Here is a 16,867-nt window from a genome sequence, read left to right on the forward strand (position 1 = left end):
TGTTGTGCAAACACCTACACTCTCTGTTGAAAGTCAATACGTTTCTAAATCAAGCATTTCAGGTGCCATCTCTGGCTCCTTTCCACCTGGCTGGGCACATTTCGAGCCTGTACTGCAGTGGGAACTTTAAAGCAATGGTTTTTCACCTCTCAGCTGGCAGTCCTGTGACTGTCACTGTGACCTTCCTGTTACCACTCCACAGGAAGGGACTTTGCTTGATTTTAATGCTGAGAGATGGGCTGTGTACCTTGGAACCAGTAGGCCACAGAATCTGCCGAGTTTGCACTGGGCTTGTTAGAATAACAAGGACTGCAGTTTTTTTTTTTAAAGTGTGGTGTGATTCCTGTTCAAGTCATCTTTATTTTTGAGTGGTTGCACTTCCTCTCTAGTCTAGTCTAGTAGACTTGTATGTTTCTCTCTGGGTCACATACCATTTATAGTATAAATATGTTTTTGGGTTTTTGTAGGTGTGTAAACGAGACATAGCTGGCGGTGCCTCTGTAAATGACGGTGACTCATTTACTTTAGATGAGGAAGAGTTTAGGATGTCGCTGTGAGCAAGTTCATCTGTTTCTGTTTATAGTTTTGCAAACCATTGAGGTCATACTCAACAGCATGCCTTTCTCAGCTTGTATCTGACTGTGAGCAATATATATAAACTTAGAAACACTAGCATGATTATTAAAATTGCTTCAAATAAACACCATCTTAGAACTCCTCAGGTGGAAATTGATTTCATCCTACACATGCCACGTGTTAGGTGAAAGGAAAGAGTGTGAATATCAGCTGTGGGAGTAAGTCACACATGCGCAAATCGCAAGCAAGTGAGTGTTTCCCTTCAAGTCTCAAGCAAGTCCCAAGTTAGTGTGGTGAGAATCAAGAAAGTCAAGTCGAGTCCCTGCTCTATCTCAAGCAAGCCAAGTCCAGTCATTGCTCAGGTCAAGCAAGTTACAAGTTAGCTAGTTACATGCCCACATAGATTATGGTCCCGAATCAGTCCCTTGATTGTCTTTTACATTGTTTTGAAACCAAGCCTGATAAACTTTAACTTAAAGAACTAGAAGAAACCGACTGAAGGAACACTGTAGGAGTGCAAGATGAGTGCAACATTGTAATTTGATAATAATAAGTGATGATGAATCCTACACTGTAAGTTGATCAGCTGTTTATAACTCTCAGTTGTCTGTCAATGTAATGTTAAGCCCATTATCCCGAAAACCAAACCCCTCTGAAAATACACACTTTGGAGTTTGAGTTCAGTGACTGCCTGTCTTACTGCCTGCCTGACTCCATTATTATTATTTTTTTTTTTACATCTCATAAACAGACTGTTTTCTAAATCATTTGAACCCTAATAATGTGAAAAGGGCAAACGATAACATACGTTAGATTTCTCCTTTAATGTTAGCTTTCTAGCTAATGTTTCACCAGTTAATAAAGTAGCTAAAAAGACATTTGTATGTGCACAATATCACTTTTCTTTTTGAGGTTTAGAGTGAAGGAAGAATTTGGAGCTTGTGGTTCTCATACTATCATCATCATCAACATAACTTAATCCAGTAATCCAAAATGTTTTATTTTGGACTGGCTAGTCATATCTCTGCTGTCTAGTAGGTGCCAATCGTGTTTCAAAAAAATAACTTAACTTCTCAATGTCTAAAAAAACATAAAGCTACTGTATTTAATGAAAAAAGTCAAGTCCTCAAATTTGCGTTATGTGACTCCAGTGTCCACACCTCTGGTAAAAACACAAATCACATGTAGGTACAGAGAAAATGGAAATGGAAATTTAAATAGACAATGTTTTGTTTCCAGTTGTATCCTAGTCAGGTCTTTATCAAGTCAAAATGTTACTGACTTGTCAAAAATCTGAGCAGGATCAGAGTGTTCGGTATTGAAATACATTTTTGGTTTGGAGTCGGTGTGTAGAAAACTGCACAAAGCAGTAATGGATCATAGTGGTTATATTCAAAGGAATTTACTCTGTTGAGCTGTCCCGGAGTTGAACTGCTTGCAATTCACAAAAAAATTGAGGGTCATTTTTGTGTGTTATCAAACAGAGCCAAGACTTTCTGCATACTCATTCTTCCTTCCTGCCTGGATACTGCCTACATACACATCTTTCAGTTCATTTGCTGGCCTTCCTCCAAATTCCTTAGCCTTCCTCTTTCCCTCTAAAAGTTTTAGTTTGTACCTACTTTGTTATCTTATTGATTGGTAGCGTAGTTACACAATGGCATGTGCAGCATCATGCAACAGTTTGGTCAGACTTCAAAACTTTTCTTTTCGTTTGTTTTGACAGATGACCTATCATGTTGGCTATAAATATTCATTGAGACAGAAGGGGAAGGAGATTAAAGCGTGGACAGTTTGTGCTTTGACACCCCAATGGGAAATCTCTTCAACAAGCATACAGAGCACACTTCCTCTCATCTGCAGCCAGAGCTACACACAGCCTGCTGGAACCTGGTATTTCTTAGCAAATGAAAAAGCAGGTATTATTGGCAGTAACAAAATGGTGTAATCATGAAGTACTGTCTTCAGCTTTTTTCCCCTACAAAAACAGCATTAGAAAGTCTCCAACTTGGTTGTTGTGACAAGGAAGAGTGAAGAAAGGGGATCAGTGATCTTCACATGTGGTATAGCGGTTTTTTTTTTTTGTTTTTTTAGGAAGTGATTACAGCTGATGATTGTATTTAATACAAAGATTAGCCAAACTTAAAGCAGTTTTCAACCATGAGTTACATGTTAGTAGATTTTGTGGTGTAAATGCTTCTGTGTCATGTTTTTGAGCCATATTCTGTAAAGAATGAAGACAGTTTTTCAGTGCCCAAATGTACTGAAAGCATTACTTGATGTCCATCAATTGATGCTCCTGTGGCTCACTGCAGGCATCAGATTTTAAATGCCAACACCTATATGGCCAATAATATTTTGGGGAAAAGATTGGTATTTATATGTAGGCAGGCACAAGTTTGTATGCTTTCCAGATACTGGTGTTCGACTGCAAACCAACTGAAAGAACCAGCTGCATTTTAGAAAAAAGTTGCTACTTAGGCAGAAGATTCATATATTACAGATAACCCCCATTTTCCATATGTTTCCATTAAATTATTATTATTAATTAGAATTCCTTTTTTAGATATGGTATTGTTTTCTGGGGGAAAGATCCTTACCCTTTTAACTCTAAGGTAACGTGGCTGCAGGAAATCAGCTTTGTCTTCTTGTTTGAGGCTCCAAAATCAAAACAAAGTCCATCAGAGTAAGAGCATCGAGGCAGTTTGACACACCTCTTATCACTTTTGATGTGTGTTTGGCCATTTAAAACAATAGGTGTACTTACAGGTACAAGTCAGATCTTTTCAGTGTTTTTTGGCCTTGGCAGCATTGACTTGTGGTACTTTGTGAAAAATGTGATTCTTTAAACCCCGTGTCTTCACCAGGGGGTCCACAACGGAGTTACAACGGGGGCAATGAAATTATAGTTTGATTTTTTTGATTGGCCAATTTGTTAAAAAAAAAGACTATCAACATTTAATTTACATTAATCCTTGTGCAGTCATATTATAGTACAGACTTGTGAGCCACAATGGATCGTTTTGTGTATTCACAAGCAAGAGACTATGAGATAACCTGCAAAAGTGCACCCAACATTAGCCATGCTACAACTGCAACTGACTTAGCAGCTACGTAGGGGTGTAGTAGGCGTCCCTGCATTGTCTCTGTATCTGCTGAGGGGTCCGTGGCCTGAAAAATGCTCAAGGCTGCTGTTCTGTACATGATCCTGTATTTGGGCAAACTTTTGGCCAGATTTTTCTCTTTTCCTGAGGGCATAACTAAAGTATCACTTTGTTATTCTTGTGGTGTAGTATCACTCCCAACAATTGATGAGGTCTCTGACATGAAAAATAGATTTACTCTCTGAGATTGGCTCTAAACTTGACACCAAGCAGATATTTGGATTGCTACTTCCCAATGGTGGTTTTGCAGAGGAGTATGCCGTTATATCTCCTTCTCTGTCTGTCAAAACAAACAAGGGGTGTCTCAGAGAAAGAAATTAAAGATTCCTCATGTGATCTCTGCTCTCTGTATTTGGTAGCTTTTGCATAATACAGAGAGAAGCTGGTTTGATTGGAAAATGTGCAGCAAGTTCTAGATTCCCCTTTGGAAGTCGGGGGGATTTGATTGAATCCAGTTCACACTTCATGTGTTTGGTCCTCCTAATGAAAACAAAGAGCGAGGAAACACTCAGTGCTGACATGAGATGAGATGGATGGAGATGGAGGTTGTTTTGAGGGAAATCAATAGTGAAACTCGTGTTCAAGGTACAGGATGTTAACTGCTATTGCTTCACTGCATTGAACAGGCACCTGCTTTGGACTGATGCATTGAAAAATACTTTAATTAATTACTTCAATTAACCTTGTCTTCGAAGGTTGTTTATATTTGTCTACATTTCCTTCTAAATATTCTTATGTATTTCATTCTTTTATTTAGACATTTTCATTGTCACCTGCAACTTTTTCAGACAAATTGATACAAGCTTCTGCACAATGTCAAACCTTAACACAGACTTCCCCTCACATTTTAATTAGTCCCCACTCTTTCCCACAGGCTTACAACATCCATGTCAATGGTGTGCTGCACTGTCGGGTACGCTACAGTCAACTTCTTGGCCTCCATGAACAGGTAAGTTCCTCTAAGTTCCTCTATCACAGTATACCCATTGCTGTCAGTGTGTTCTGGACCACAAATGACTGGTCTGCATGCGCGGCACACTGACAGCTGTTTAAATGCCACCATATCCCACCCTGTGTGACCTTTTTGCTCGTCTTTGTGTCAATCAGTCGATACACCAGCCTCCCATCACTTTGAATCACAAGCTTGAAGTGTTGCGCTGTTATTCCACCCAGAGTTCAAACTATTGCATGTAAATAGGCAGCATTGTGGAGGAGGTTGGAGGGGGGTGGGTGACATGGAAGGAATGTTCTTGGCCTTTCTTTCACTTCACCTGCTGGGAAAAGGAACTTAATCTGAAAAAGAAATGTTGTTGGAAAGTGTTGAGTTGCCTGGTCTTAAGACATTTTTGGTCTCTGCCTCAGTGAAGCTTTACACAGAGCCACAGCTATTTGCCGGAGCTGTTATTAGGCAATTAGTGTATTCAGCACCTACTTGTTTTCCTGTAGTGCTGTGGGTGAAAATAAACTTGTTAAAGTACTTGAAGTTCCCCTCCAGATGAATTTATTTTAAAGTTTGCAAAAACTACCCTGCAATGATTACTATGGTGTTTAACATGATTTTCCCACATAAAAAGCTTAAAAAAATGGCAAAATAGCCTCACACTTGTGTCAGGCTGTCCCTGAGGAGGGCATCAAGATAGCTAGCATTAGCGATAGAGGAAACATCAGAGAGATCCAGCCATATATGTTTGAGCCTGAGTCAGACCCACACTCAGATGAGGCATCTGTCGTGCACCAAAATGCAGTTGTATCATAGTACTAAGTGGGGGTGTCATAATTTCAATATTAAATTGAAAATTAATCAAAGTGAGCCCTCTTTTTCAGTTATCGGTATCAAAGGCAGAATTGCAATCAGCTTGTTTTTTTCCCTCTCTAGCCTTGCCTACTTGCATGTCTGTTTGTGTCTAGAGATAAAAACTACTCTTCAATGATGACGCAGCGTAGCTTACAGGGTGTTAAATCACACTTGATACGATATAGTAGGGCTGCAGCTGATGATTATTTTCATTGTCTGTCAGTTATTTTCTGGACTAATCAATAGTTGTTTGGTCTATAAAATGTCAGAAAATGGTGAAAAAATTACTGTTTTGCTCAAGCTGAAAGATTTCAGTTTACTGTCAGAAATGAGTAAAGACACCAGGAAATATTCTCATTTGAGAAGCTGAATTCAGAGAAAAAAAATACTCAAACCCATAATTTGACTACCAGAATATTTAGCAATTAATTTAATAGGTGATCACTGCAGATCTACCATATAGATCTTCTGACAAAAGAATTTGAAATTGTAATAACTGTTGTCGGGGCAAAAAAAACTAAGTCAATGATCTGTTGATCTTTGCAAATCAAAACTTGATAGTCTAACAATGGCATAACCATCAGTGCTACAGAAATTATGTTAAATCAAAATATCAAATCGAAGTGTGACCATGGAATCGAAAGTCAAATAGATTCATGGGTTTGGAGAGTGACACCCTTAGCTTGTAACTGGCAGTGGCTGACACAACAAATGCTAACTCTTGCTTTCTGTACTGACAAGTCTGATCTGTGCTGTAGGTTTCAGGTTTTGTTGCCTACATAAAGATACCTAAATATACAGATAAAGATACATAAAGATGCCTACATAATCTCCCCCTTCAGTAGAGGAATGTGAAAACACGTCTCCAGTGACAAACTTTGCACAGATGCAAGCCAGCATAAACAAGATAAACACTTATTTAATTGGAGGGGATGTTGAACATACATTTATTGGAAACAAATGTTGTTGCAGAGGTAGAGGCATTGTCTGTTAGGGATGGATTTATTTGCTGGATTTCTACCTGCAAGCTCTTTGTGCTATAAAAAGTACGTCACTGCATATAACAGCCTTACAAGTGTCCATTCTCCTGTTTTTTCACACATTAATAAATAAGCAAGCAAGGGCCAAACTTTGCTATCTCCATCCTCAAGTCTGTGTTATCCAGTCTGACAGTTGCCGTTGCTTGGCAACAGGGTGTGGGGTAGACACACTTGAATCTTTAAGAGCCAACCCCACAGGGCTTCCTGTGGCGTATGCACGACCCCAAAACAATCCGGTGATTGCGGGTGCGCACACTTTACTCACTTATTGCAGAGAAAATTTGAATGTTAATTGTTTCTCTCGTTTTGTCTTTGATAAAGACTTGTAGCAAGGTCACACTTCTGCTAGATCCAGAGCCTGTTTAAAGCCGACAGTGAAAATAGGGCCGGCTTTGCTAAAAAAGAAGCTTAGTTTGACTCCGATGCATCTGTAACCTGTGTGTGTGTGTGTGTGTGTATGTGTGCACGTGGGTGCATGCATGCGTGCGTGTGTGTGTGTGTGTGTGTGGCACTCTGAGAGCTGATTTGTATGTCTAACCAGTGCTGCCTCTGACGTACTGAAAATACCAAAAGGGCAGTGTGTTGAGGTGAAAATCAGCTCTCTTCTTCAAGCACCCACTGGGGCCAACCTTCATCATGCCATATGTGCAGGACCTGAGTGTTTTATAATGAGGAAAAAAATGTGTCAGGGGATTTCTAATGATTAATGTGACGTATGGCTCTTGCCTGCAGCAACATACAGGTTAAAATTAAAAGCAAATTTGATGGGTGAGGTTTAGCTCTGTGAGGGCCCAGTTTAAGACTTCCACGGTTCAAAGCTAGCAGCCCTCGGATGATAGAAAATGGGAAGAAATGAGTCAAGAAGCTGGAAGACAAAGTAAACTTGGAATGACTAGACATTCAGGGCTCCAGATGTGTCTGCGTGTGTGTGTGCTGCACGGAAACTCCACTAGTCGTTGAAACAGGGCTTAAAATAAACCTGTGATTCATCTTGAACAGCATGAATGTACCTCTCAGAGAAATGAATCCACAACTCTTTAATTTAAGAGACTGCTACTCTGTGCTGAAGGTAATGGGTTTAATCTTATGATCTTATATATCTGGTTTCACAGATGTTCTAAATGTGATTAAAAAGTGAACTAAGCCATCTGACTCTTAAATTCTCTTAAAGGTGCAATATGTAACAACTACACGTCCAAAAATGAGTACTGCAGTCCAAATAGCAAGCTGGAGCCACTGAAGGTATATTAAATAGGTTGAAATCCATCTATTTAATGTACAATCTATGATCAAAGTGAGTAGTTTCCCCCTGCCCCCTCATCCCCAGATTCAGACAGACTTCAGGAACACTGCAGGAGCACAATATGAATACACCAATGTAAATTAATAAAAAGAAGCGTTAACAAGTCCTACACTTGATCAGCTGTTTATAACTTTCAGTTGTCTGTCAGTGTAAAGTTAAGCCCATCATTCAGAAAAACAAAAGCCCACGTCTCCGAAAATACACACTCTGGAGTTGGAGTTCAGTGTTATAAACATCTACGCCTTCTGAAACCTTTACATCTCGTAAACAGACATTTGAACTCTAATTAATGTGAAACAGGCAAACAATTATGCAAGTTATGAGCTGGAATAGAAATTTCAAAGGACACCGCAGCTGTAGCATTGTTGTCATTGTTTCATCTTTGCATGTCTTCTTAAACTCTAGTGGCATATCATTGTCATTTTATGATTTATTACAATAAATATATTACAGATTTCTCTTTTTCATTGTCAAAAGAAGAGAAATAGAGATTGTATGGCCTGCTCTCCAGCAGCTGCACCTTAACAATTTGTGTTTTGTACCAACAGATAAAGAAAGAATATGGCAGCAATGTGGTGCCTGCATTCCCTCCAAAGAAGATCTTCACACTGACTCCTGCTGAGGTCGAACAGAGACGAGAACAGCTGGAGAAATACATGCAGGCTGGTAAGTTATTCATGCTGAATGGACTTTTTACAGATGGCCTGTATTGCATTTCACCTCATTTCAGTCTGAATTTAAATTCCAGCTACAGTGTGGTTGTTTTTGTCAGGTTTCAAATTAGATGCCATTCTTCTCAGAATTGCACAAAGCGTATTTATTTTTCCCCTTTGAGTATGGGAGTGGGTGTTTTTTTTTTATGTTTTTGAAAGGAAAAAGATTAGACTTTGCAGCACAATTTTCCTTGAAATGTTTGCTTCTCCACAACAATCACAAGAATGACTTGGCTCGGTGTCTGTGGGGAGTCCAGCCATAGACTGGTCCCTTCCTGCCATATAAAAGCATAAAAGTGTTTCACTAAAGAGCTGATGATTTGAGCACAGAGTGAGCAGGGACACTGGGCTAAAGCCTCACAAGACAGAGTTGTGCTGACACACCTGATGAAAAAAAAATAAACCCTTAGTCAGGATTTCAGTCAAGGTTTTTCAAAGTTTTATGGGTTTGGATCCTCCCACGATGATGTGTCACCTCGAGGGAGATATACTTAGCTTTTCTCTGAATTAAAAACCGAATTCTGTGAAAAATAATTCCTATTTTTCTCCTGTTTACACCAGTAGAGACACACCATTTATTTCTCCAGTAATCATTTCCCATGACAGTTGTGAAAGCTTTCTTTTTGCAACTCTTAAATCATGTTCAAGAACCCCATTCAAGTTTCATGTCCCGATTTGGGAAGTTTTCAGCATATTTCAGGTCGAGGGTGAACTTTCTGCACACACACACACACACACACACACACACACACACACACACACACACACACGAATAAGTGGAACTGGCAGCAATGCAGAGGGTTTGTTTTAATCCTCTCAAGCACTGGCAGTTACAGCAGAACAAGGAAGCGTTGTTTGAGTGTGTATTTGCTCATAGTCTGGGAGCATACGCACACAGGGTGTTCTTGGCTACAAGTTCACTTGGTTACATCATGGCTTTTTACATAGTTATGGAAAATGAACGGCCACAAACAGAATCTTCTCTGACGCAGATGGCTCAAAACTTTGACATTTTGTCAAAGGGTTAGACTAATTTGTAAAAGGACAGTAGTGGACAGGCTGACAGACACACACACACTAAGGCATATTGTAGTCAAACAGAGTTATCATGCAGATAATTAAATGCACTGCTCTGCAACTGAACACTGACGCAACAGAAAAGCAAAAGAGAATTACTCATCTCATCTGTTATTTACCAACATGATGAAGCTGGTTTGTAATAATTTACAGTAAACTGCATCTATGCCAGAGGACAAGTTCATGATTTCTTTTTTACTGGCCTTTCTTCATAAAGTGCAGTTCTTTTGCACACTAAGCTAAATTGCCTTTTCAAATGTCTTGAAAGGTCAAACCCATTTCACAGGAACAAAATTAAACTGTGTGATAAGAGGAAGATTATGAAGAATTGGGTTGCACCTGAGGAGATTTGTGTTTACTTAACATCCAGTAGACACAGGCAGTTAGCTAATTGCTGAGTTATCAATTCAAACCCAAACTTATCTCATCAAGACTTCCGCTGCTCCGTCCAGTGAGATATGACTAATTCTCAGGGGTGGAAGTAACAAATTACAACTACTCAAATTACTATAATTAAGTCATTTTGGGGTGCTTTTATGAGTATTTTTTTCAAGTCTGTAATTTTACTCATACTTAAAGGGACAGTTCACCCCCAAATCAAAAATACATATTCTGCCTCTTATCTGTAATGCTATTAATTCAACCAGATGGTTTTGGTGTGAGTTTTTGAGAGAGTGGCTGCCGAGATGTTTGCCTTGTTTCGAATGTTATTGAACCAGATGGCACAGGGCTTGTGGTGCTTTTTTTCATGCTTTGAGCGACACAAGCTGAATGCCATTTAGTTCCATTATATTTGAGGGAAGGCAGCCATCTCTACGGGCGATATCTCCAAAACTCAGCAACTCACACCAAACTATCTAGATCGTTAAATAGCACTTGGGGAGACATGTCCCTTTAAGGATGCATTACAGATTTGGAGAAACATAAACCCCTTTCATTAAAGCTATAATATGCAACATTTTTGAATGTAAAAAATATTAGACCAATTTTATATAATTTGTTGAGTTGTGTACTTCCTTTACTCCTTTCCCAACAGTGACACCCCTAGTGGCAGAACATGCATATTATGCATTTAAACATCAGCAGTTATAAAGTAACTCATACCCTGAGTAATTTTTTAGAATAATACTTGCTTTTACTAGTAAGTAAAAACTACAGTATTATTATTGCAGTACTATTTAACTAATGTAACTAATGTGCCATTTTAGTTTCTCTAATTTGTCTCCTGTTCATTTTTTTTTCAGTGCGGCAGGATCCCTTGCTTGGAGCCAGTGAGATGTTCAACAGCTTCTTAAGGAAAGCACAACAGGTTGGTGGAGTCTTTTTAATCTACCTGAAACAGCCTAATGCAGGTAGCATTAGGCTGTTTTCTGTTGCATCAACATGGTCAACAGGCCTGTGAGGAGGTAGGGCGTGCTCCTTGAACCGAAAAGCTGATGCAGTAATTTCTGAACTAGTAATTTACTTTTGGCAGTGTGGCTGAGTGAGGTAGCTGTATTCTTACTGTTTGTCGCAGTTTGTGGCATAGTGGGTTGTGTCATCTCCGCTTGTGAAGTAGTTGGTCAGATGTGTTGGATTAGGTTTGGCTCACATGCAGAAAAGTGTGAATTGATTACGTCATACGTGAAACTGAACAACAGCATAGTTGCGTTGTGTGTGGGAGCTGGATCCTGCTGAACTATTGTATCAGAAAAAAAACATGAAAAGTGAGCCTAATGATTCATCCCACCAGATTTGCCAAAAAGCTCTTTCTGCAAGAATAATAATGCAAACAAATATTAGCTGAAGTGGACAGTGCTGTTGTTGCTGCCTGGCAGAAAAGGCTGTTTCAGATGGATGGTATGTCAATGACTTATTCAGACCAGGTAGCGAGGTTTGATTTGTCATCATTCAAGCTGTGACCTGCGTTGCCAGGAGGCCTGTAAATAGAATAGGAGATGAGTTGCCACCCGGCGTTGTCATTTCATCTGCACGTTTAGTCGTGGGGATGTGCTTGGAGACCCCCTGCTGAGGGAACAGGGAACATAAGAGATGATATAGCAGAAGAGACAGCCTGGGGACAGGAGAAGCCGGGACTATCCAGTTTAAGATTTCATACTTCTTAATATCACCTCAGAAGATATTATTTAGACTATTGAAATATTCATAGGTTTTGTCAGTTGAGTTTATTTGCCTTATTTCATATTCATTGATTTTGTGGGTTTTTGTTCCATTGTCTGCTGTGTTCAGTTAAGGAATGAACAGAAGCCCAAACACAGCAGTGCTAATGAGTACACTTTCCTTTTTGTCTGCGTGTGCTGAGAGCAGTCAAATGACTAGATGAGACAAGTAGAGCTGTAACAATTAGTCAGTTATTGAAGATGTTAATTCAGAGTCGACCAATTATTGTCCTGACCGAAACTATCGGCTGATATTCAGCATTTTTACAATTATTGGTATCAGATGTTTTTTTTCTCTGATAGCCAATAAAATAAGATTATTTAAAAATGTGCTACTTTGGCTCTTATTAAGTCGCCACTTTGTCTGAAGTCACTACTCTGGGCTCTTCAGCAGAATGCCGCCCACAGCCCTCACTGGTTGGCTGCACGGCATGAGTGATAGCCAGCCGGCACTGAAGCCTCTGCATGCAGCGCCACAGACCGCTCCATCGATCAGGCAGTGTTGTGTTTGAAGGTAGCTTAAGAATGCCATGGCCCAATTTGAAATATAAGGTCCTCTGCGGCCCACCCAAATGCTTAATCTCAACTCTGACTAACCAAACTATTTATTTTTAATGACCTCTTGCGGTCCACGTACAGTACCTTCACGGCCCAACAGGGGGCTGCAACCTTCACTTTGGGAGTCTCAGTGCTAAAATGCTCAAAATTTAATTGACTTAGATGAATGACAGAAAGTGAACCTTCAACAGTTTTGATCAGTGATTAATCAATTTGACACCTTAGAAGAATAAGGAAACCAGCAAGGATTCCCATTTGAGAAGCTGCAAGCATTTCTTTTATGATTGTAAACTGAATATTTGTAGATTTTGGACTGTTGGTCAGACAAAACAAGACATCACTTTGGACTTTAGGACTGGGACATTTTTCACCTTTTTTGACACTATATTTTATATATTGCCATATAAATCATACTTTAATCATTAATGCAGTATGAACCTGCACAATGAATACATTGCAGTACTGTCTGAAGCACAATGAATAATAAAAATAATGCATCTATGCATTTATACTCAACATGCAAACAATGAGATACAGTCTTGGATGCATGGTCCATGCATTCACACCATTTGGCCAATCAGATAGAAACCTCGGCTAGCCACCAGCTACCCTCAGATTAATTGCTGTTAGCTTGGTGGTGACTGAGAGGGTAGCTAGCACAATGACTGAGGAAGTAGATAAGGGTGAGGAAACCGTGGTGGCAAAAGAGCAGCACTTAGCTATTTGGAATAATTCAGGGCAGATAACATTTTATAAACACAGGTACTATGTAACGTGCTCAACAGTTGTGGCAACTTCCAAAGGAAAGAAGTTCAATATTTAACTATTTCAAGGTATATCATCATTCCAGTATGGAGCACTGTTGTCAAACATTGCAGATTTTCCTCAAATTATGTAGGCCTAATCTATATAGATAGTTAATAAATTAATCAAGGAAATAATCACAGAATGGTCGATAATGAAGTTGGCTCCTGCCCCAAGGTCTACAGTACAAGTTTGTGGATATAAAAGTTGTAATTGTTGATGGGTAAACATTAATCTTGCTGCTGCTCTTGTTAAGAGTTTCCATACTGCTGTTTTGTTTTTGACATACTAGTCATTATTTTGTTTTGCCTCCATGTCCGCCTAATCCATTTGTGCCAGTTAACAGTAAGACTTCATTTAGTTTGTGGCATAAAAATAATCCTCTTCAAATAGCCGGTTTGTTTTTGTGTCTTCTCCCTCAGACTCAAATCTCAGCTGGACTTTTATTGTGTTCCTTAAATTAAATTGACCTTCCCAGGCTACATTTCTTGTTTTACATGTGCTGAACGAATGAATCTACAACTTGACAACTTTTGGTCATAGAAGCATGTCTGTTATACATATATATATGCACACACATATATATATATATATATATATATATATATGTGTGTGTGTGTGTGGATGTATGTATATATAAAATTATTGATTAAAGTGCATAAGAAATTTATGGGTAGCATGTTTTTTTCTGCCTGTGTGACTGCGATTTTGTTTTTAACTGACAGGAATGAAAATATGTAGCATACCCTTGAAGCTGAAGGAAAGTGTGTTATGTTTTGTGTCCTTCCCACAGGAGACACAGCAGATTCCCACAGAAGAAGTTGCTCTAGACATCTGCCTCTCTAACGGTCAGAAGGTTACAGTCAACATTTTGACCTCAGATCAAACAGAGGATGTCCTTGATGTAAGTGCTAGACTGCAAAGACACACCATTTTTCACCCAACACTCCACCTAGTATACAACTTGTAGAGATTTATAATTCAATTTGATTATAAGACGTTATACAAATTAAACATTTGTAAGTGTGTTCAATTGCTTCCTAAAAGTTGGTTGAATGTTTCAATCCAGTGAGTAATGGTAGGTATAATAAATAATCCTATTAAGTGTATAGAGGTAATAAAAGTAGGTTTATAGCAGGGAATTATATTATTTAGAGCTCTTTAACTCTACAAGTGGCCAGAAATCTTGATAAGGTAAGCACCATTTAAGGTGTTTTATGGTTTGTTATCAGCCTTCACAGTGTTTGTGTATGTTAAACCAGAGGTACTAGAGGTAATGAGCTGCTGCTCATTACAGTGCTGACAGACACCTTGGTTTACCTCCAGGCAAGCAGTGTTGATGTTGACTCTTCTGTAAGCAGGGCTATTTAGCAGACTCAACACACACATTCCTAAATCAAATTAAGTCACATTTATTTATATAGACCCTCTTCGCCAAAGCAAATATCAAAGGACAAGGCTATGTCGATCTAAGTTATCAGAAACCACAAAACAAAATCAGATGAAAGAAAACAAAACACATTAAACAAAGTGTTGATATTGCCTGACAATCCCACCAGAACTGAAAGCAGAATAAAACTTGGACAGGTTAAAGGAATAGCTTGAGGAATAGCTTGGATTATTTCAAGTGTTGTTGCAGGAGTTTTTTTTTCCATAGTCAGTTTATTACTTACAGTAGATGGAGGCTGACCTGCCCCCAGTTTGGAGAAACAGAGAGGAGTACCAGCACGGAAGCTAAGCTATGAGCTGCTGTGGACAAGGTCAGCAACACCATGCCATCAGACAGCTCTCTCCAAACCAACCAGACTCCTTTGGCAAAAATAGTACAGTTTCTAGTTTACTGCTGCCTTGATCAGTTAGTTAGTTTGTGTTATTGTGTGACTGTGGTGGTTAGTTTGGATTCACAGAACTCACACAAGAACACAAACAAACTAACTAACTGAGGCAGCAGTACATCAACAAGTCTTGTGTCTGCATGGTAAAATGACTGATTTTTCCAATGGAGTCTGGTTGGCTGGGAGATTGCGATATTTGGCTAATATAACGGTGGTTTTCAGTCAGAAAATGTTAATATTGATATATTTTTTCTGCCTTGGCTTTTGTGGGTGGCTAAAATAGATTTTGCTGCTGACCCTGTCCACAGCAGTACATTGATTAGCTACACCAGTCCTCCTGCTGCTTCTCCAAACTGGGGGCATGTCGACCACTATCTACTATAGTTAATGATGAGTAAAAACCTCACACAGATAATCCTAACTTTAACTTTATGTCAGAGCACTCAGAACAAAATAACAAAATCAGCTATTAACATGGGATAACAAAAGAAATACACAAAAACAGACAATTTCAACATGTATGTATTTTATGGGTCAGGTAGCGCAGAAACCTTTTAGTGCATCCACCTGGTTTTCTGCTGACGTTGACCATAACCACACACTCTACAATAACTCACCACAGTAAACATGCTGATGTTTCATCACAATGTTCTTTGGCACTCTTGGCTGTAAATCAAGCTTGTTAGAGTGCTGTTAAAGTGCTCTTATGAAAGTTTAACCACAGTTAACCTCTGGTCACCACAGTAGATCTCAGAGCACAGCAGAATATATTTCAGTCACAACAGAGTTTCCAACTGTGTGTGTTTGCTTGACAAGAGTTGCATTCACATTTGTAGAATTAGTGTTTCTTTTGCATTTAATTTGCAGGAGTTAAAAAGCAGGATAAGAAGAAATGGTACCAAATACATATTAGCTAACACTGATTTTTATCACGTAAGCTGTTGTTCTGTGTGATAATGTAACAATAATGCTTTGTGCATATCTTGGAAAGGAGGTTTAATTATTTTGCAATCACAACAGCCAAGGTTATTATCGGTGTAGCCGCTTGCATGCATTTCATTCTTCGTGGCTAACAATACAAACTCAAAATCAGAATACCAAAAACCAAAGAAAGTCAGTCATTTTTGTGGTTCATTGTTTTAAAATGGAGTTTAAATAAAGCATGTGAGATTACAAAAAAAGCCCATTCTTCCTCTTAAACCTAAAGAAGTCAATAGTGATCCTGTTTTTGAGTCTATAACACATTATTCTGTTACCTGAGAGTTGGTTGAATATTAGGGATGTTGAAGTGTGATTGTGGTTACATCCCAGATTTTGATCTACTGCATATTTCAATCTTCAGTAATAAAAATCCCCCCTTTCCCCCCCTTTTCCATTTTTCCTCCTCATACTGAGCTGTTTTTCGTCTTATCTGTCTTCAAACAGTTTTATCTTAATTCCGCTCACTGAAAAACATAAAATCAGATCAAGGGATCAGTTAATTGAATTTATTGATGAAAATCTCTGTTTCTCATCTTTGTGCAGGCCGTCGCAACAAAGCTTGACCTTCCAGACGACCTTGTTGGTTATTTCAGTCTCTTCCTTGTCCGTGAGGGTGTGGATGGAGGTTTAACATGTAAGTCTCCAGTTTCCTAAAGAAATCAGAGGAATAAAAACATCTCATATTTCCTTGTCATTACTAATAGAACGTGTTATGTATAATAATGTCCCATTTATATAATTAATTATTGGTTTATGGAAATGGGAAAGAGAAAGAAATCCATAATTCATTACTGCTGGTTATTTAGGGTCACTCTGGAATGTAATTTCAGAAATTTCTGCATCTTAAAAGCTGTGTTTTTTG

General features: G+C 38.9%; 1 protein-coding gene across 1 annotated transcript in view; it reads left to right on the plus strand.

The window, feature by feature from the left end:
* snx17 (sorting nexin 17) overlaps positions 1 to 16,867 on the plus strand; it is a 36,943-nt gene that overhangs the window by 3,652 nt on the left and 16,424 nt on the right. Inside the window, exons 2-6 of the mRNA XM_084737334.1 lie at positions 4,615 to 4,689; positions 8,427 to 8,544; positions 10,913 to 10,977; positions 13,983 to 14,093; positions 16,549 to 16,639. Of these exons, the coding sequence (XP_084593460.1) occupies positions 4,615 to 4,689; positions 8,427 to 8,544; positions 10,913 to 10,977; positions 13,983 to 14,093; positions 16,549 to 16,639 (460 nt within the window). The remainder of the gene's footprint in view (positions 1 to 4,614; positions 4,690 to 8,426; positions 8,545 to 10,912; positions 10,978 to 13,982; positions 14,094 to 16,548; positions 16,640 to 16,867) is intronic.

Source organism: Lutjanus erythropterus, chromosome 15 (assembly GCF_056507025.1).
Source record: "Lutjanus erythropterus isolate fLutEry1 chromosome 15, fLutEry1.hap2, whole genome shotgun sequence".
In the NCBI taxonomy this organism is placed as follows: domain Eukaryota; kingdom Metazoa; phylum Chordata; class Actinopteri; order Lutjaniformes; family Lutjanidae; genus Lutjanus; species Lutjanus erythropterus.